The following is a 21,344-nucleotide window of genomic DNA, read 5'->3' on the forward strand; positions in this document are numbered from 1 at the left end:
TCAATATGCTCTGAAGCAGATTAACGAAGTACATATATTAGCTATATTTGTTTGAATAGGAAACAAATTGCCTGCTACTTGGTACTCCTTGGGTCACCAAGTATATAATCAATTTCCACTAGCTCTGCACCCAGCTAAAAGTTATTCTACTGTCACCTCAGTTGCCCTCAGTTGCCCATAAGCTGACTGTGTCCCAATGAATGGCTATGCTATGAAATCCACAACACCAACCAGAATGACAACAGGTGTGATCACAATTCTGTCATCTGCATGGAAGCAACAAACCCGTCAATGAGCCACTGAAACAATCATGAATTAATTTAACACTTGTAGTGCTTCTTGGGTATCTGTGCAATGTCAACGCAAAACTGTCCACCTGGTGCCTGCTGTAGCATGATACAAAGTTCTCCATCTTGTTGACTATATGTTGTCATTACTCAGACACCTGTCACCTGACCTATACTTACGCTTCTGAGCACTGAGTAGTGATTATTCTCCCCATTTCCACTGCAGTATGAAGAGATGCTCAAAATGGTTCAGGTTATCAACGTTGACCACCCAGATAAAAGACCATGAATGGTTGGTTGTGATGCTCATCATTTCTTCAGAGAAATAACCTGGGTATTCAGCAAATAAATGAAAGAAAAGAAATTAATGGGTACACCAGCAACTGATCACTCAAGACAGACATTAAAAACTTCCTTTAAAGGAGAAATGCATGAAAATACAGTGGGGTTGTATCATTTAAGGAAAAAATGGAGATTTGAGGAGATACAAACTGTTAGAATCTTTTCAATAGTGTTTTGGTTTCCATTTTATTTGTTAATAACTATACTCAAAAGTTCTTACAACTGTGGAGCGAAGAATGCACACACAGAAGCCAAGTCATAAAACCTGCCACCTGAGATCAACTGGCCTCTGTGACATCCCCCCAACCACTGGCAGTGGCTGCCCTAGATCTCTGGCAGGGGTCTTTCTCTGCTACTTCAGGTCCTTTGAATTAGAGATGTGAGAAATTATAACATTATTAGGAGTGGCGAGGTCAGTGGCTGAGGACACACTTTCAATGCAAAAGGCCCCAGGTTAAAACAGTCAGACTATTTTATGAACAAAGACTGCAATCCTGCAAATTTACCTGGGAATACATCCCATTGAAAACATATATGCCCACTGCCCATTAACTGAAACTTTACTCCAGTAGTGTGGATTGTGGAAAGGCTGAGAGTACTGAAGCGAATATAAATGATATTTTATAGTTAATAAGTCTTGCAATAACATATCCATTTTGACAGATAATTCTGGGGTGTACAGTGAAGTCCTGTGTCGGCCTTCTTGCAAATACAGACTTCAGATTTGCATGAACTCCTTTGGGTTCTTTTTTTATTAGAACCCTCAATCCACTACTTGGAGTCAGGCAAAATTCTGCCTGTGGGAGCAGAACCAGGTGCAAAATGGGGACACAGGCAGATCCAGTTACGTACAGCCCCCATACACAGCGGTGACTCGCATACACATCTATGCTACTACAGAGATTCTCAAATGGCCTAATTGGGGGTAAGGAAAAGCTTTTAAGTTGTTACATACGGTTAAACAAGTGGGAGTCAGAAACAATTGCCAATCTACACAATGCCAGTGTCAAGATAGACTGATGCCTTGGGCAATGTCCTTCCCTGTCACTCGCTGACCTCTTCCTTCTTGTCTTTCTTTAGCGTTTGCCACTCTGATGTGGTAGGATTGCCATATTTCAAAAATAAAAATTCCTGACAGCCACTGGGAACAAACACAAATTGTTTTGGTGGGAAAACTCCCCCTAAAATAGTGGTTTTAAGCTTTTAGAGCTGTTTCCACTGCTCTTTCCATCACGTTGCCATACATCCGGGTTTTCCCTGACATTTTGCCGATTCCCCCGATGCCATTTTTACCTCCCAAAAACCAAGACATGTCAGGAATTTTCTTAATGTATGGCAAGCCTAGATGGGGTGTGTGGTACCTCTTCAGGGTCGTCCTCCACCTGACAATGTCTATCACTTTGGAAAAGTGCACAATAGAACAAATGGTCGTTCTAGAAGAAGGCATTGTTGAGTGTCAAGCCCTGAAGCGTTTCTGTGCCACGGCTGCTTTGCAGCTGCAAATACTTTTTAAGGTTTAAGAGTACAGTGGTACCTCGGGTTACAGATTCTTCAGGTTATGTGTTTTCGAGTTGCACACCGCGCAGAACCTGGAAGTACCGGAACGGGTTACTTCCGGGTTTCAGTACTCGCACGTGCACAGAAGTGCCAAATCGTGACCTGCATGTGCACAGGTGCGGCGCTGTAGGTTGCAAATGCTGCAGGTTGCGAACATACCTCGCGCATGGATCACATTCGCAACCTGAGGTTCCACTGTAGTGAATGGTTCCAACTTAGAAGGTTTTGTCACTGTTAAAACTTCAACCAGTATTCAGTGCAGCAAAGCAACAGTAGCAGAGGAGACAATGGAGATATTTGGCTACTGTGCTCAATGCTCTGTCTCTTCTACCACTCACACAGTGATGGAGAAAGCCGCTCAGGCGCCTGGGACAGGGCGAGCCACCCATAGGGACGGGGCGCACTGTGGGGCCTCCGGGGTCTGCCTGCCTCCTCCCACTCAGCTGCCCTACAGCTGGGGGGGGGGGAGGCAGCAGGCGGACTGTTTGGGCAGCACAGAGCCTGCGCACGCCCAAGTCACCTAAGTCCATAAATTACCATATAGCATATATTCAACATAAAAACAGTGACAATTTGTTGTTGACAAAGGACAGCTGGGCATATAAAGGGCCCCATTACCTTCAGTAGCTTAGAGCCTCATCAAATCATACCTAAATCCGGCCCTGCTATGGGTGCATATGAGCCACAAGGACCCTTTCTGGTGCCTGCAAGGTCCCCTTTCCTCCCCCACCTTGGAATTAGGCTTGAAAGAAACATTAATTTGTAGTCAGTAAACTAGGTTGTGGTGTGTGCTTGGATGTGATGTCCGTGCATGGTGTCTGTGGCAATTTTTCTTGTTCATAAATGCACCCATGTGAATAAAAAGGTTAGTGAACCTGGGTCCATATGACACAAAGCATATGCAAATTTTATGCAAGGCTATGTCATCTTTTGCAAGTGTATTTGAGGGTCAGATCCATATACAGCATACCAAGCCATGAAAATCCTGTTGGCACGCCTGCCTATGGCTTCTGAAGTTACCTTTAAACTGGGACTAGAGCGGCTGAGTTACTTGCAACAGTTGAAGTTGTTTTGTATTTGATTAATTGCTTTTAACCCAGTTTTGTTGTCCGGTGTACCATAATATGGTGATGCCCTTTCTCCTAGTTTTACCCCCTCTTTATCTCTGAGTGCTGCTCAGACCAAATCAAGTCTCTCCAGTTTTTCTAAGGAATTTTTGCAGGTCAGAAGCAGGGCAAAGGGTACTAATGGATGCTCTGTGATACAAACCTCCTCTCCGCACCTCTCTACTAAATACCAGGGCTTCGATTGTTTTCAGCACAAGTCAAAATGCTGCATGGATTCACTCAGCTCAGGCACAGCACCCTCCAGTTCAGTTGTGTGAAGTTGCCCTCACGCAACCAGTGCCATTTGGGGCACGGGGATTGGGTCTTGGAATATAGACCTATCAGTGATTAGTATTGGGGTGTAAGCCCATCCCTGATGGGTTGGGGCCTCAGTTCTGGGGGAAGGTGGGCAGTGGCAGCTGGTACTGCTGCAAAAGGGTTGCGCTTCCAGGGCTGACCTGTGCATGAGACGGACTGAGGCGGCCATCTCAGGCGGAGGAAGCCAAGGGGCACCTCTGCAGGTGGCAAGAGGGGGACAGCATGCAGATGACACAGACGGCAGCACCTTCCCATTTCTCCTTGCTGCTCTGGGCGCGCCTTTGGCAAGCACCGCCTCGGGAGCGCGCCTCGCCTGCCTGCTAACAATGGGCCGGCTGCCTCGCTCGCTTGCTCGCGCTCTCCCTCCTGGCTGGCCTGCCCGCCTGCCTCCCTCCCGGCCGGCTGTCCCCCTCCTCGGCGCCTCGGGCCACTGGCACCGTGTCATTGCCACCACGCGGGCTCCCGGCCTGCCTCGCCTTGACCCAGCCGCTCATCTGTCAGCGCGCTCTCATTCCTGTTATTTACATCTGTCTTTAGCATTCTAATTACTCGCTTTATTACTTTCGCCCGGAGGAATCCCGGAAAAGGCAGCCGCGAAGGAGGCGCCGACCAACAATAAAACGGCGCCCGCGGATTCCCGCTGCCTCCGAGGCCCCGCGCGCCTTGGTGACCTCGAGATGTCCTTAAATGGGGCTTATTCCTGCGGGGGCCTCCCTCTCCCCGGCGCCACACAGCAGAGTCCGGCCCCGGCATGGTAACATAAAAGTATACCGGTGGGGCGCAGTGGGGGTGAGAGAGAGAGAGATTTTATCACACGGTCACCATACAGGATGGATCCAGCGCCTGGCCGTCTGGTCGAGAGGAGAGACAAAATACAGAAGGAGAAAAGTTCGCTCCTCTTCGTCGTCGGGTCTTTCTGCTCTCCAGCAGATTTGCCTTCGCTCTTCCTTCCAGAGGAGACAGCTAACTGCCTGAGCTAATTGTGCGGATTTCATCTGTCAGGTGCATCAACGTGCCAAGAGGTAGAGAGGGAACGGGGAGCGCGGATCGATTTCCTCCAACCGCTTTACGACGCCATCAGACTCCCATTTTAAAACAGGGGGGTGGGGGCGTGGAGATTAAATTTACTGTATTTGGATTGGGAGCTGTTGGATACAAAGCTGCCGCGGGTTCGCTCTAGGCTTCGGCTTCGTGGAACACAGGGGGGCCGACAAATTTCGGGCAATAGGATCGGGACGCCGAGAGCGTTCACGTCGAAGGGATTGGAGAGGAGCCTTAACCGAGCCCAGGACTCCAGTTTAGCAAATCTGCTCGCTTTCTTGGTGAGATTTGGCCCCCGCGTGCTTTGTTTTGCACACCACCTTGTGACATTTCGCTTGGCCTAACAGGTATTGCCCTGAGACTGGATTTTTAAATGTACCCTTTCTGAAGGGGGTGGATACATTTTCGATCAATCTGTCGAAAGCAAGACATCCTTTTTAAGAAGACCTGTAATCCTTTGATTTCCTCTTCAGATCCACAATGTCTCCCATCCCTCCTCTTCTAAGCAGATCTTGGACCTTCATCTCCTTCCTCCCCCCCACCCTCGTTTTTCCTTGCCTCATCTCTACCCTTCCTACCCCCTGAACTGAAGGAAGGGCTGGCGTGGTTAATGGCGAGCCACGGAGGGGGCCCCGGAGGCTGTATGCAGATTTCCCTTATTTATCTGAGCTAGTGAAATGCTTGTTGCACTCAGCGACAATTTAATGCCGGGGCTAATGGGCTTCCCTTTATTATCTTTCACTAACATAATATCCTGCAGGAAAAAAAAGATGACAGAACGTATGGATTTTTAGATAAATAACAGGGGTAATTTATTGCCCTTGATGCTCTTCTGATGGAATGGTTGATAGATAATGTAATAATATGTACATAATTAAGAGGGCTTACTGTACCTCCGTCAAATTAGGTTCAGCTGCGTTGGGGATGGGCTTTCCCCCACCCGCTACAAGCAGCCACAAGAAACTCCGGGTGAATTCGTGATGGTGAATCCTCCCTTCTGCTCATTTGAGAAGACCCTAAGGCGGAGGAGGCAGATCTTTGGAGGTTTCCAAAGGCGATGATTCGCTCTTTTACCGGGGGGGCGGGGCGGTGGTCGCGCGACAAGGGTTCAGGAGTGCCTGCCCTATTGTACTGCTTCCTTGTCTTGTCCCTGCTGCCTGCCTTCACTTCCTCTGTCGTTTCCCCCGCGCAGAATTTTAGTTTTTCATTTTATTTTTAGACTCCTTGGGGCACTGTCACTTTGTGTCCACAAGGGCGGCGCTATATACAGAACTAATCTTGTGACAATCATAGACCCGGATTAAAATCGCCATTTTCCACACCGAGACACCTACACAAAAACTCATACCTACTTTAGTCCACGTTCTTTAAGTCTGGAATGTGTACCCATTGTTGGCTACTGAAAAACAGCAACACCAGGGAGGGGGATTCACCCTTTAACCACGCTGAAAATGAATAAGGAAGGACGGTGTCCAAAAGATTAAAATTAAGGGGTAACTAACGAATGCAGACCCTTGTTATCTTGAGCGAGCGTTTTTTAGGTTTTAAAGACATTTTCACTAGAGGAATCGGTTGAGACATCTCTCTCTAAAACACACACACGCGGAGCAAGGGAGAAGCTTCTACAAGGGGCACAGAAGGAGCGCAGGCTGTGCAGTCAATGAGGACTAGTATATTACGCAGCACCCTTTTTTGGAGCGTCTCAGCTCCTCATCGTTGGTCCGGTTAGTCCTGCCAACAGTGCAGGCCCAGGACTTCTCCTGCTGCGCAGCTTTCAAAGTCGGAGGCTCTGGAGTTTTCCTTCTCTCTCTCTTTTTCTTCCCGCAATCCTCCCGCCTCCTTTGTAACCAAGTCAGCCTCGCTCTCCCCCCGCGCGCCCCCTTGTTCTTGTAGGTTGTCCATTCAAGGCATGGCGCACTTGCTCTTCCAAACTCATCTAAATTACATCAATAACAGAGCGCACTCTTTAATGAGCTCTCAACTTTAAAGACTTGAAGGATATTAACAAGCCGCTTGACAAATGGTGCTTAGAAGCACATTAAAGACGCAGCTAATGGAGCGCATAATGACGGCTAATTTTCGATCAGATATAAATTAGAGCCCCAACAGTTATTTGCCTTAAGGACTTTATGTAAATGATCCTGTTCTGTATAAACTGGAAAGCCAAGAGAGCCCTGCCTGTTGGCAATCCTTGTGGAGATGATTAATAGAGCCGCAACCGAACTGGGCAGACAACGCGTGGCATTTCCAGCTAAAAGTCACGCGGGGGGTGGAGCAGTAAATATTGTGCCGGGCGACGCGGAGACAATGAGGGCGGCCGGAGGCTGAGCCGAGCAGGCCGAGGCCGAGCAGCCGCGACAGATGGGAGGACAGGGAGCTGCTCCACGGGAGGGGAGGGAAACACCCCGGCAGCCACGGGGGCTCCGGCGCTGCCCCTTCTGGCCTCCAGCCCCACTCACAGCCTCCCATCGTGCACATCCCTACACCCATCGGGCTGGCTGGCTGGCTCTCCAGCTTCCCTTCAGATCCACTTCACTGCCTGGGAAAGTTGAGGCTTCAATCCAGACCTTCCGGTGGCCATGGTGGTGGGCATGTCACCAGCTCACTGACTTAAACATTGCAGCAGCTTTGTGGTGAGCAAAACACCCTTTGGTAGGCCGGGAAGTGCAGAAAACCCAAGCACGTGTATGCTGGAAAATGGTCTTCTCTTCTGCCGCTGATATAGCTCTTATTCCCTTAGCACCAGCAATGTAGTGGATGATCTGGTTTCTTTCCAATGGCCTCACATCAGGAAGAACTTTCTTACAGTAAGAGCTGTTGGACAGTGGAACAGACTCCCAGGAGAAGTGGTGCACTCTTATTCCTTGGAGAAGCAGAGATTGGGGTGGTCACCTGTCATGGATGTTTAAGTTGAGATTCCGGCATTGCAGGGCATTGAACTAGATGACCCTTGGGGTCCCTCCCAACTCTGCAATCTTAAGATTCTATGATTCTGGGTGGAGAGAGCTGGAAAGCACCCAAAGGAAATCAGAGACTGTTCCCTACCTCACTTTCTACTTTTTAAAGACACTTGGAAGTTGTCCCAGTTTCTAGAGGGTGAGATGGCCCTGTTGCCTGTCCTGCATCAAGAGAGACAGACAGTCTTGTAGCACCTTAAAGACTAACACATTCATTATGGGAACAACTTTCCTGGAACAGAATCCTAACAGCTTATGCCATGACACATTTGTTAGTATTTAAAGTGTTGCAAGGCTTTGTTATTGTAGAAGAAGAAGAAGAGGAGTTTGGATTTGATATCCCGCTTTATCACTACCCTAAGGAGTCACAAAGCGGCTCACACTCTCCTTTCCCTTCCTCCCCCACAACAGACACCCTGTGAGGTGGGTGGGGCTGAGAGACTTCAGAGAAGTGTGACTAGTCCAAGGTCACCCAGCAGCTGCATGTGAAGGATCGGGGACGCGAACCCGGTTCACCAGATTACGAGTCTACCACTCCTAACCACTACACCACAATGGCTCTCTTGAATTCTTCTGAAAGCATGTTGCCTGTATTCTTGATGTTCCTCACACAGCCTCACAGCAAGTTCTCCACCACAACCAAAGGTTGTGAACACATCAAGGTTTAAAAGAGAAAAGCTACATATGCATGGAGATCTACCTGTCCGTTTGGAGTCAGTACTCATGTGATATGCACACTCCTACCCTCCATTCTGCAAAGACATCCGATTCTTACCCATTGTGGTACCTCACCTACCAGAACAGCTGCCATCGTACCAGCAACACATCTAATCCCAGTGCTCTGGGCCTTCTTTAACTAGCTCCATGCCATGCAAAGGTCATATGGACTCACTGAGGAGGCACACAGAGTTGCTGGGCCTCCTCTCAGCTGACTGTGAATGGCTTATCTGGGAAAGAAAGCTGCCTGCTTGCTCTCTTGACTCCCTTGCTTCCAGGTCCATAGTTCAAAGGATGAGTCCTGGGGATGCTCACATCTCTGGAAATCTCTTTGTTCCCTATTTGAAGTCAAGTGTGTTAGAGAACCCCTCCTCCAATTGTCTATCCTAACTTGTTTGTTCCCTTATGCTGAATGAATTATTTCCTGAAGCTTTTGTGTTTTCTAGACCAGGAGTTCTGTGGCCCTCCAAATGCTGTTGGACTCCTATCAGCCCCAGCCAGCATGCTCAGTGGTCAGAGATTATGGAAGATGTAAGCCCAGCATCATCCAGAGGGACACAGATTCTTCAGCCCTGTTTTATATGATTGAATATTTATTTCTTATTTTAAATAGGAAACGTGTTTTGTGGGAAAATAAAAGAGAAACACGTTTTAAGAAAAGAGATTTGTAACACTCAAGTGTTTAATAACAGGTGCTTCTGAATAAAGAGTTCATCCCTTGTCACAAAGTACTGACCGTCTCCCTACCAGTTTTCTTTATATAAAGCCCTTGTCATTTCCTGTCTGCCCTGGGGTTGGAACTCATCCAGTCTGTAGTTATTGGTAGGAAGCATGTGCTTGTATATTATTAAGGGGGTGGGGGGAGTCGTGATTTAAAAAAATAATATATGGACTTTCTTTCTTTAGCATTCCTAACTTACCTAGCCTATCCCCTAAGGGTTCCTAGGAAGAAGGTTGTCGGTCAAACTATTCTCATACTTCTGTCCTGTTTCTATATAGAGGGCAAACTGCTCAAGTAGAGGTGGCACCTGATTCCTGAGCCTTTGTATCTGCTGGTAAGGTCGGGCGCCCCCTGTAGGCCAGTCAGTCTGCGCCGGCTTCTTGTTCCTTAGCCGCACGTGTCCAGGCAGCGAATATACGTGACAGGGAAGATGTACACAGTCAAGTACAGAAGGGGAAAGGTGTCCTGCGAAGTAGCTATTGGGCTGTAACAATGAGCTGGAATCCTGAGTTCGTGCAGGACCGGATCATCCTTCAGGGAGGTCACCTTTGATCCTCAGGAAATGCTCTGATGTGCAGCCTCGGCTTATTTCTCCCGTACTGATTCCAGTTAAGAAATTGAGCAAGCCGGCCACGTTCCAAACAGAGGTCGCGAGGAGTGATGCGCTCTTTTCTCCCCCACCCCCGCTGCAGCTGCAGTTCACACGAGGCCTTTGAGGAAGAATCCACCCACGCGCAGAGTTCCTGCCCCCTTTTGAACTTCTTTGTGCAAGACCCGCAGCTCTGCCAGCCTTGGAAGGCCTTGCTTGACGCCTTGGATTTCGCTAACCTACCTGCTGCTGGAGTCCTTCCTTGGGAGCCGGGGGGGGGGCGCATGTGTGGTTCTACAGCTCTCCATTCCCTACTCTTCCTACCTGAAAAGATTTAGAAAACTGGATGGACCAACTTCCGTGGGGCAGGCCACTGGTTTCCAGAGTGATGGTGGGATGGGGGGGGGTGACGAGAAACACTGCCCCGGTAGCCTCCCTTCCCGTCGTTGACCCTTCACTCCTATGCGATGCAAGCCCCCAACGCAGAAGCCGGTAGATCTCTGTGGGAGGATTTCTCTGGATCCCGCGTGCAAACAGAGGAGAAGCATGGGAGGTAACTTTTCTGGAATCTTGGGACACCTGAAGCCACGCCCTCAAGCTCTTCCAAGGACTTGCGTCTGCTGGAGGTTCTTGTCCACATTCCCAAGGGACGAACGAATCTCTCGAGTTATTGTTAGGAAAAAGTGTCTGGTGCGAAAGAGAGGTGATGGAACTGCAACCTGCTCTTTATAGGGGCTTGGAGAGCAGGCGACAGCTGTGACCTTAGCGTTTGGTTCACGCCACCGGTGAATTGCTTCCAGCTGGAAGCCTTTCCTTTGAACCTGATCTCTAATTCCAGAGGTTTAAGATTTGGCCTGCGCTTTTTCAGTATTCCCTTCTATGTCCCATTCAGCAAATTCTAGAGCTGTTCAGTTCGGTTCTGGCCATCATTGCTATTTTCTTGGAGTTGCATCGATCAGTTCTGTGCATCGATCAGTTCTGACTGCAAGAATGGGGAACCTGTGGCCGCCAGATATTTCTGGACTACAATTCCCATCATCCCTTGCTATTGGCCATGACGACTGGGGCTGATAGCGGTTGTAGTCCAGCAACACTTGAAGGGCAACACGTTGGCTCTCGCTGGGCATCTGGCAAATTTCGTAAATCTGAGCCTTGCTATACCTAGGAGATGGAACTGACCAAAAAAAACATTTATGGTAGGAAAGAACTAAAGGCCGGTTAGCTTTGGCTCCAGTGTGTTCAATATGTTACTGAAGATTAATCCATTTTTCCTGAAGATGGAAGAGATGCTGGATTTTGCAAAGCTTTCATAGAGTTTGCCTCCGATCAATTAACTCTTTTAAACCCCCGAAACAGAAAAGCAAGCATCTGCCACCTTCACATTATAAAGCACAGTCAGAAGGCGGTAATTAAGATCCCTTGCTAATTATAATAATAAATCCCTAATCATCATTATTAATAATAATGATAAATACAACGCTGCTCTCTCTCAATTAGACAGTTCTCTCCGCCTGCCACTTCTTTTAAGTTAAGAGGGATGCGCTAATGAGTCGAGAGATGCTGTCGCCAACTTACCCTCTTCCGGAGGGCATACACGCTTCCTCTCGCTGGATGAATGAAATGGGGCTCCGTTACCTCGCGACTCTCCTCCATGCGGTATTGCTCTCAAATATTAGCGATGCAGCGCCTGCAGGAACGAGGAGCACACCGGGAAGTCAGTGGAATTCTGCACATCCAAAGACGCACGTCCTCCGCGCGGGGCGAGGTCTAAGCAATGGATTAATTAAGAGCTGCTTGAACACAAATGTTTGAGATTGCTGCAGAGAAAGACGCGCATCCGCGCTGTATAGTGCAACAAGTCTGAAGTGTATAGAGGAGAGTAGGACGACGGTCTCCAAACTAGAGGAAGAGTGGTGCGGACTGGCTTTCTTTATTCCATTGGAAAGAATGGGCAAAAATTCCGCGAGGAGTCACTACCCTTTGGGGGAAGGGCCGTAGCTCAGGGGGAAGAGCTACTGTTTCAATCCTGGGCATCTCCCAGCAGGCCTGAGAGAGACCCCCCCTTCCCTGAAACCGAGGAATAACTGCTGCCAGTCAGTGTAGGACTGAGCTAGATTGACGGGTGGTCGGACTCGGTTTAAGGCAGCTTCCCTCCCTAGGTCCCTTAGGATGATTTCTAGCTAAAGTCAAAGAGTGCAAACTTACTTGCGCTGTGTCCCTCAGTGAGCCCTACTTCCAAGCCGGAATACTTTGGACTCCCTACTATTTTCACCGGGAGTGTTAAGCCAGCTTCCATTAAATCAAAGGGTTTTAATATTGCTCAGTCATGGCTTCTAGATCCTGCCCTAATTCTATTTAAAACCAAAACTAGTCGTCCGCGTGATGCTTCTTCCTGACAAATTTCCATGTGTGTTCCTTTCCTTCTAACTATAATGCACAGAGTCTGCGTTTAGTTCCTTGTTGAAAAGGCCACCAAATACTCATTCCACATGAGCTCCCATTTACATTATAATAAGTGGAATACGTTCCCTCTAGCTTTGCAGGCGCTCAAGGGGCTGATGGTATATAGACGTTATCGAAGATGGAGCTGAAACAGAAATAAAGGTTAGCGGAAGGGAGAGGTAAATGTTTAGCCAGCGCAACTTGCCTCTTGTTCGTGCCTTCTTGCTCAGTGACGGATCCTTCACTGCAGGCTAGAATTTCTGTTTATTTAGAAACACCCCTACCAGTTGAGCAAGACCGAGGATTTCAGATTTTTGTAAAGGATTAACCGCTTTATAAAAAATAAATATCTGGGCTCCTTCGGGAGGCAGGGTGGGAAATAAACTCATATCATCCTCCCCACACCTTTAGGCAGCAATCCCATGGCCATTTACCCTATTGAACTGAATCCTGCTTACTACCGAGTAGGCGTCTTAATAATTTGAAACAGAGCGCTTAACTTTTGCTGGATGGGTTCCTTCTGTTGGGACCTGCGCTTTTGCCTTTATTAGAGCCTCAGGGGGGAAAAAACGGACAGGGGCGTTCGCCTTGTTATCCTCTGTCTGAAACGAAACACGGAACAACTCCCCCACCCGGTGGTAATTCTAACTGATGATCGATTCCTCCTGGTCAAGGCAACCCCAGAGGAGGCGCGCGAGGAGGGGGCTCTGAAATGTGTGCTCCGAGTCCGCTCTGCTTATAGATCCGCGATTCTATTTGGCCTTGTCTGTTGCCTGCCTCGTGAGGTTTTGTGAAGCCGGAATGGAATCAGAGGTGGAAAAATACCCTCATTTCTAAGCACACTATTTTTTTAGCTTGTTGCACTAAGACAGGCGTGAGGAACCTGTGGCCATCCAGAAGTTGCTGAACGGCGATTCCCTTCATCCCTGGCCTTGCATGCTAGAGCTGAGAAGAGTTGTAGTTCTAACATCAGGAGGGCCAAAGGTTTCCCTACCTTGCACTGTTTCTGTGACAGTGTTCCGCCGCTGAATATCTCCTCTGGGGCATGAATCAGACCCGTGGGAACATGGAGTTGGGAGGAACCAGATACTCAACTCAAGCCCAGCGTTCATTCAAATCCGTCATTCCCCACTAGCGCAGACAATGTGAATTTACCGCAGGTTCCGAGAAGTACAGTCAGGAGCAGCTTCAGGGCACCCATGTGCTTCCAAAGAAGATAGCTCCAGCAAGTCAGCCAAGCCACAAGCTGCAAGGGGAGGCAAAAGGAGATCAAAACCCAGAATAGCGCCCCCTTGCTTTGTGCACATCCTCAATATACCCTTCACTTTGTCCTCATTTCCTAGGGGTAGCGAAGGTCCAATAATATCTGTGCTAAGGAGGGAAGCAAGATCGGAGCTCAGAGAATTGATTTTTACAGCCTACCCTGGCTGTCTTAGAGGAGCCCAGGTCACTAAGTTGAAAGGAACCCGAGATAGATATGCTTACGTGGAATCCCGAGCCCAGCAGGCCTCCCTCCACCGCCGGGCAAAGATCTTTAGGATTGCAGAGTTAACTTGCTGTTAAGGTCAAAAGAAATTCATCTTCCTCCGTCGTTTTGGTCAACATAATGACCTGTTTTTACAGAAGGTTGCTGTCTTAGTTAACCATCAAATAGTGCCCTTCTCTTCACGATATGACGCAGGCGAAGGAACGTTGAAATGAACAACTACTATCTTTTTTAAAGGTGAATAAGGGACTCGGGTGCCAATTGTTTGATCTTGCTTCCTGCAGGGATGCGGTGCTCTGTTAAGGAGCTGCTTAAAGATCTCTGCGAGGGGATTTACTCCCAAGTAACTTATTGGTATGGCGTATTTAAGTCTTACAAAAAAAAGTGCAAGGGGGGTAATCAAAGGGGGACGACGTGTCCCCCCCCAAAAAAATGGGATGCTCTCATTTATTGACCTTTAGTCAACAAGCAATAGCTTCACTGCTAATTTGCTGTTTAGTTTGCCTTCTATCTGAGACATTTCTGTAGCATAGAAGGAGAACCGATAAAGTTCGCCAGGGTGCCCTTAACCTCAAAACATTTACTTCTGAAGTAAGCCTACTGACTTAAATTGACTCTCTCCTGAGTAAGGAATATGAAAGTTGTCCTTTATTACAGTCTTTCATCTTTTTTTCACCTTTCTGCAGCCTTTCACTTGACCTGAGTAGTGCTCACTTTAACATGGAGAACAGAAAAGGAACCGTCTCTTAAATAACGTGTGGGGGTTTTTTGTTTTGTAAGAGGACAAGATTTGATTAAAATAGGGGTTTGGTGGAGGCCTGGGTTGTTTTCATCAAGGCCCTTACCTTCCCCTCTCCGGTAATTCTAGCAAATGGCAGTGAGAGGGACTCGCTCTCACGTTAATCGATACACAAGGTGTTGCGCGCTCGCACAAACACACACACACACACATCCACAGTCCCGAATATCATAGCGGCCGAGTCTGTACTGCTAGGGCAACTAATATACTTGAAGCAGAACCGAGCTACAAACCCCACATGGTATTATGTCAGCCGTTGTGGGGGAGGCGTGACAATGGTCGTGCTGAACAGTATTTATTTTGAAGGGAGAGGGAGCTAAGAGGCTCTGCCCCGAAGGGCTCGCAAGCTTTGAATGAATGAGTGACCAGTGATCTCTGTCTTATTAATGCCCAAGGCCCGGTTCCTTTTCTCATTAAAGTGGATGGCGCTGTCCCCGGCTGCGGTTCTGCATCGGTTCTTCTCAGCTACGCCTCCGCCGTTTTGCTTCCGCCTGGGGCTCATTGGTTTAATTTAAAGCCAGCCTCTGTCGGGCAGGAATATATGCAGCAGGGCGGGATTAACTTGCTGCATTAGGGGAAGATCCAAGACAATGTCCAACCAAAGTTTAAGAAACAGAGAGCAACTAAGCGTTTGGGGCTGCAAATCCTACAGGATTCTTTCAAACGCACACACACAGACAGAGAGACAGTTCTTTTCCATTTGACTTTGGAGTGTGTTGTTTGGGAAAAGGAACGGAGTGTTACCTTCTCTTCAGCCAGCGCTCAGAAGTTGCCCATGAACTCACCAGACAGTTGTCTTTTCGATGTCACCGTGTAGTCAAGTCCTCTCTCCAGGACTATTTTGTTGGTTTCACATCCGTATGCTACACGACGGTAAAACCAGAAAGCTGCAGTTAAATTACTCACAGTGAATAATCTCAGAGGGCTCTGAAGCTTGGATAGGTGTCTGTTAACCAAGAAGAAGAGATTATCATAGCACATTCGAAAATGTCGTGTTTCAATAGACCTCGCAGCAACAAGGGAAAGTCCAGAACAGAGCTTAAATGGTGGAGTGCGGCTGAAGTGTCGGACTGGAGACCCAAGTTAAAAAACCCCTCTCTTAGCCATGAAGTCATTGAGCGACCTTGGGCCACTACTTTCCAGTCCAACCTACTTCACAGTGTTGTTGTGAGGAAATGCACTTTCGCCGCCTTGACTTCCCTTAAAGGAAAGGCGGAATATAAGAGCAGTAAATGATACCATGCAGACCACGTTTAATTCCGGGAGCACGTTGACAAATCTGGACCTAAAACTGACCGTTCTTAACCCCGACTGGGAAGTGAGGAAAGGACGAGGGCGCAAATTAAGTCATGTGTTTTCTCGCCCAGGAATATGCAAGTTTCATGTCCTTTAAAAAAGAAAGCATAATATATGTATTGAGCTCTCCAGGGCATTTCCTTGGAAGGGAAATGGCGAGGCCAACTTAGAATTCAAATGGCCGCGATTATTAAGAGGCAATGGGCTTAAAACAGCCTTTAATTCTGAGTGACTGATTTGGGAACTTAAGGGCCGAGATCTCTTGTGGAGAGGCATTTGTACGGCGAAGGCGGCGAGACAGTTAGCTAAGCTGTACAGGCTTTGGGTCTGCCTTCAACCCAGTTCTGGGGCTGCGGTTCTCCCAGCGGTGGGGACTTTGCTGTTGGGAGGGGGGCGGTTTGCTGTGATTAATGTTCAGCAGCAGAGCAAAGCCTGGAGAGGCGTCCCCTCCTTCCTTCCTTCTTTCCTTCTCCCTCCAACCCACCCGCCTCTCAGAGCACCAGCTACAGGCCAGGCCGCTGCCTCGCCTCCCTCGCTCGCTCTACCTGCGCGAACAGGCGTCTCGTCAAAGGAACACAAACAGAACTGATAATCTTACTCACCCAAAGCTTTGGGAGCGTTTGAAAGCGAGATTACACCGCAAGGAGAGAGGTTGCCTTTGCTCTTGCCATCCCCAGCCTTCATCGATTTGTTCCTGAAAAACCCTGCGCATTCTTAGAACAGCCGCAACCGATTAATATTGCATTAACCCCATTTAGAAAAAGAGAGCGAGAAAATCCAAAAGCACCAGAATCCCGTTCCCTATCAAAGCCATGTATTATTAACGCATGTGTAATTGGAGAAGCGAGGTAGGGGGGGGGGGTGTGTGTGTGATAGAGAGAGTGTTACTGGACAAAAAAGGGAAACACGATTGGTGTCAGGACTCTAGGAAGGGGAAAAAAGCCGAAAAAGCGTCTAATGTTTCATTTCAGGTCTGTGGTTTTTCTAATTCGAGATTAAAAGCAGTCACGTCTTTGAAACCAGACATTGGGTGTAAATGTACAGTTAAAATATTCCATGCCAGAGTCCCCAGACGAGGCTCCCTCCAGTCCCAGGCTTCATTAAATTTTAATTATCATCCCAGGCTCCAGCAAGGAAAGGGGAGGAAGACTGTCCACCTAATTACAACTGATAAAAAGCCTCAGATTTTCCTCCTTTTTCTTCTCCAATATGTGATTTAAAACATGCTCTTCCCATCCCCAGCGTGTGTGCGCGCGCGCGCACTAAAACATTAGATGTAGAGAAAGGAACGGAGGTGATCACCTAGTAGTGCGCACTGTATATTTGCTCGTTACAAAAATACACTTACGCTTTAAGGGGGGGCGGGGGTCGTGTTGAATAAGGTGATGGTGGGGAATCCTGACATTAGCTCTGGGCGAGATTTGGCGAAAGATCCACAGAAGAGGCGACACTGCTCCCTCATTAGGTTCTCGCAGTTACGAGATGAAGGCTTTTATTGTCTTCAAAACAAAGCGCACGCTGCTTCCCTGAGCGCTCTAGGTTCCAAGAGCCCTTCCCTTTTTTGCGGTATGAAAGGAGGGAGGACGCTCCTTCGCCCTCGATCTTGGCGCCCCGGTTTCATCTGCCTTTAATAGGCGATTAAAGGCGTGAGCGTAGGATACTTTCGGCTTCCAGGCCTAGCTCACATATAATATAGATATAAAAAGATAGGACTGGTTGATGTTTCCAGATTGCTTTTTTTTAAAAAAAAAAAAAAAAAAGAGGCAATCTTTCTTTCTGTGTCTCTGTCTCTCTGCGTTTTGACTTTCTAAGCAGCTTCCTATTATCGCCACTTAATTTTATTTCCATTCTCTGCAAGTTAAATAGCGAGGCCGGGCCTCGCAGGGGAGCTGCCACGCGCCTGCAGACTAGGGATGTCAAGCAAAGCCTCGCTGCGCGAAGTTAATTTCAATTCCCGAGGAGAGTTTCACATTCCAGCTCACTGTGACCCGCAGTAATTAGCTGAGATAACGAATGATTACTTACTTATTCCTTGTAATTATCTGGATTTAATAATTCGCCGTGTAATTTATTAATAGCCTTTAAGTGAATGGCTCATTTAAGAGGGCCAAGAGGAAGTGCAAAGACTTCGTCTCGCCTTGCGCAGGTCTCTGGACAACTCCCCCCCCCCCTCTACAGTCCTTAGGCATTGGGGCTGGTGCTTTTTCGGGGCTTGCCCTGTCTTCAGAGCTATACAGTATAGTCGCCATTCTTCTTCCTCGTCTTTGCTCTACCTCACTGTGAGCTATAGTCAAGTTCCAGATTCAACCGAGTTGCAAGATTTCTGAACAGGATCCCCCATTACACATAGAACAAAAAATAAGGGGGTCTGCTAATATTTCATCCATCCCTTGTGGACAAAAAAATTATCACTAAAAGAGCTATATTTTGGACAGCGCCTTTTGCTTAATTCTTTTCCTGCCAAAATACATTTGTCGCACGCTGACGCTCCCCGATGCCTGAAAAAAAATTCTACACTATTTACTAGTTAATGTTGAGGCTGCCTTTCCTATCCTCACCAGATTAAGACGTGAGATACTTTTATTAAAATAAAATAATCATAATGCTCATCGTTAGTATCACCAACATCAACTCTGCCCTCATAGATTTAGCTTTCAGTTTTAAAGAATCAACTGCAGCAGAAATGAGTAGGTAAAACTCAGTTCTAGACAGAGAGAATGCGCATTGAAGTTCTGCTTCTTTGTTGACAATCCCCACCCCCATCAACAGTGTGTGTGTGCGTGTGTGTGTGTGTGTGTGTGTGTGTGTGTCCTTTTTGATCGACCTAACGTGGAAACGGAGAAAAATGAAACCCTATTACAGAAGCTGTCTGCCAATAAAGATGAAACTCCAGAACGCTTTGTCCAAAGCACTGGTTTCACTTCTTTTTCTTTTTTTAAAGTGTGTGCGCAACTCCAATCTATACTTTCTGTGTCCACTACCTCAGCCAACTCCATCCCCGGATCATATTTCCATGTCTTAACAACTATCCCTAGCAGCAACTGCTGTGCCGTTTTGAGTGTTGTCAAAAATATCTCTCAGCATATGGGCCATCTGCTTTGATTGAAAGACTATCAGGCTCCTAGGAAGCACCTCTTAGCCGTTCAAAGTGTATCAATAATAATATTTCGGTACCGACAGGCGAATCTTAAAAGGTGGCGTTACAAAGAACCGACTAACTTCTTGCTTTTAGCGTCAGATGCCGCTACTTTCTCGAAAATCGAAATAGACTGTATTTTTCTAATCAGGGTTTTTTTTGGTCTGTATCAGTTTATCAGGCAAGGAACCTGCATCCATAGAAAAACAAGAGATCAAGGAAAACACAGTTCCTTCGAATGCCTTCCTGATTACACCTAATAAGCAAATGAAAGAGAAATACTTTGTGCTTGGAAGCATAGGGCTCTGAATTAACATAACGCGAAGAAAGATTTATTTGATCGATTAATGGTGAAATTACACCATTATAATATGATGCATCATTTCAGCAAGGAGATATCAACTCTTGTACTGTCGGCGGTGGGGGGTAGCGCCCTTTATTCTTCTCTCTGTCATATGTACAAAGCCTATGGATTTGTGTCAGCTCAAAATATTAAGTGGCTTCGTTGCCAATATTTTGCGCCTCCGTTGCAAATCTTTTCCCCTTTCTCGGTATTTTGTTTTCTTAAACGTATTTGCAGTAGGTTCGCACGTGAGCGTATATTCTAAGATCAAATGAAACTTCGTTTAGTTTGCTGAGTCCCAGTAGCAAAAAGCTGCCACATTCATCTCCCTTCCTCCACCCACCCCTCCTTCCCAGCTCACTCCGCCGCCCCCTCTCTTTCTCTCTCTCTCTCATTGCCTCTCTCTTCTTCGCTGTCTCCCTCTGTGAAAGGGAAGAGACAGCCTCTGGCAAACTGGCAAGATTGAACTGAGAGCAAGAGAGCGCCGAGGAGCTGTCCTTGGTGCTGAAAGCACAGGCGGCAGGGAGCAGATCGGCTGCAGTGGCAATATCATCATTGTCACCGAAAAATCAAAGGTGGGCGGAAGAAAGGGTGGAAAGGGAAGGGTGGTGAGGCTGTTTCCGCTCGCTAACTTTTGTATGTAAAAAAACAAATAAAAGGTTTGTTTTAAAATACTGGAACCTTTTTTTGCTCACAGACCAGTCTCTCATAGGCCACGGACCCGGCTCCACAATGGCAATGACAAGAAGACTTGGTTTTATCACCCTAACATCATTTTAGGAGGGATGTAGATAAGCTCACCAGAGCCTTAAAATTCCAGCAGAAAACAGCTCCCCCCTCCCGCCCCCATTCAAACTCGCTACATCAAAGACGTGTCTCCTTAGGCAATAAGGTTGCCAATTTGCACACCTCGGTTTGATTCCAAGGAGACACAACACACCAGATACAAAGCTTTCTATGGGCTGCTAGTTCTTTACCAGGACAGCATAGTTCTGTCGGGTATTTATATAGCTGCTTCTGGGCGATTTTTTGATCGCATGGCATCATTTAAATTTAGCTCTTGATCCGGGGCAATTCCTGGCCGCTTATCAAACCCAAGGGGAGCTACAGCAGCGGTTTGTCTGTGGGTGGTAGGGTGAGGGAAAGAAAATCTGCTGTCCTTTTTCCAGATCTTTCCCTGGGGCATCTTCTGTCTTCCCACAGAAGTGTGTCTTGTTCTAGGTTAGGAGCACATGAAAAGTTCTCCACCTAAACGTCTTGTACAAACCTCTGCACTCCTAACCTGCCCAACCCTGTGCATTTTTATTCGGAAAGTAGCCTGTGTTCAGTAGGGCCTACCTCGTATTAAGTCTGTTTAGGATTGCAGCAGCCTACATTTGAAACTTGGCTCCGCTATTGGTTAGATTTGTTTAGCTGTGATGCTGCAGCTGATTCCCCACCCCCACCCCCGCATGTCTTTGAAGCACTTTAAGCAGTACAGGAAATGAGGACAAATAAGCGGGCAAGCCTTTCTCTTCTTCTTCACCCCCTCTCTCCTCCCCGGTTCTGTCTGTCTCTTGATCTTGCTGCTTATGCGCTTGGCACTGCGGTGGTGGCGCGGAGCTCTGGGGACTCAACCTGCCCTCGTCATCATTCCCAGAGTCCAGCTACCAAGACGGGCTAATTGAATAGCTCCCTTCCAAAGTCCCTAAGCGCCATAGTCATTTTCCATGCCCCGGGTTTCTGCAATCTGGCTATCTAGAGCCACAATACACTGAAGCCCATCAAGGAAATGTTATAGATTTACATACGATGCGCAGGGGGAAAGCAATAACGTAATCCTTGCAAGGTCCAGGAAATAAATGCCAACACAGAGATCTGTGGTTCTCTCCTAGTCTGAATACACACCAGGAGTTTGAAATACTTTGGGTCAATAGAAAGGGCTACTCAAAGAAATAACTCATACCTTGACTAGCTGATCCTAAACCCAATGAATTGAAAGTAAGTCCCACTGATTCCAGTGAAATCTGTTTCCAAAGAAGTGAGTTCGAATTACAAGTCTCTGTAGCGTTTTGGAAAGAGTTGAAATTCAATAACACAATCTAAAATGAGGAGGGGGGAAGGAACTCGGGAAACAGGTTTTTTTGTCAATAAAACGTTAAAATCTTTTTTTTTAATGAAAGACAATTCAACAACATTTTAAATAAATCAATACATTACCATAATAA

At 47.3% G+C, this 21,344-nt stretch overlaps 1 protein-coding gene across 2 annotated transcripts; it reads right to left on the reverse strand.

Moving 5' to 3' along the window:
• Nucleotides 1-537: 537 nt before the first annotated feature.
• Nucleotides 538-17,118, reverse strand: LOC310852050 (uncharacterized protein). 2 transcript variants are annotated; one of them, XM_083754764.1, is made up of 5 exons: nt 16,261-17,118; nt 15,148-15,225; nt 13,233-13,323; nt 11,211-11,322; nt 538-617 (listed from the first exon to the last, which is right to left on the reverse strand). In XM_083754764.1, the coding sequence occupies exons 1-4, from the start codon at nt 16,340-16,342 to the stop codon at nt 11,301-11,303; spliced, it is 273 nt and encodes a 90-aa protein (XP_083610890.1). In that variant the 5' UTR covers nt 16,343-17,118; the 3' UTR covers nt 538-617; nt 11,211-11,300. The 2 variants fall into 2 exon arrangements, with proteins under 2 accessions (XP_083610890.1, XP_083610889.1); XM_083754763.1 differs by having other exon boundaries at nt 15,148-15,308.
• Between the last annotated feature and the right edge of the window lie 4,226 nt (nt 17,119-21,344).

The sequence above is a fragment of the Podarcis gaigeae genome (genome assembly GCF_964106915.1).
Source record: "Podarcis gaigeae genome assembly, chromosome: 9".
Lineage (NCBI taxonomy): Eukaryota > Metazoa > Chordata > Lepidosauria > Squamata > Lacertidae > Podarcis > Podarcis gaigeae.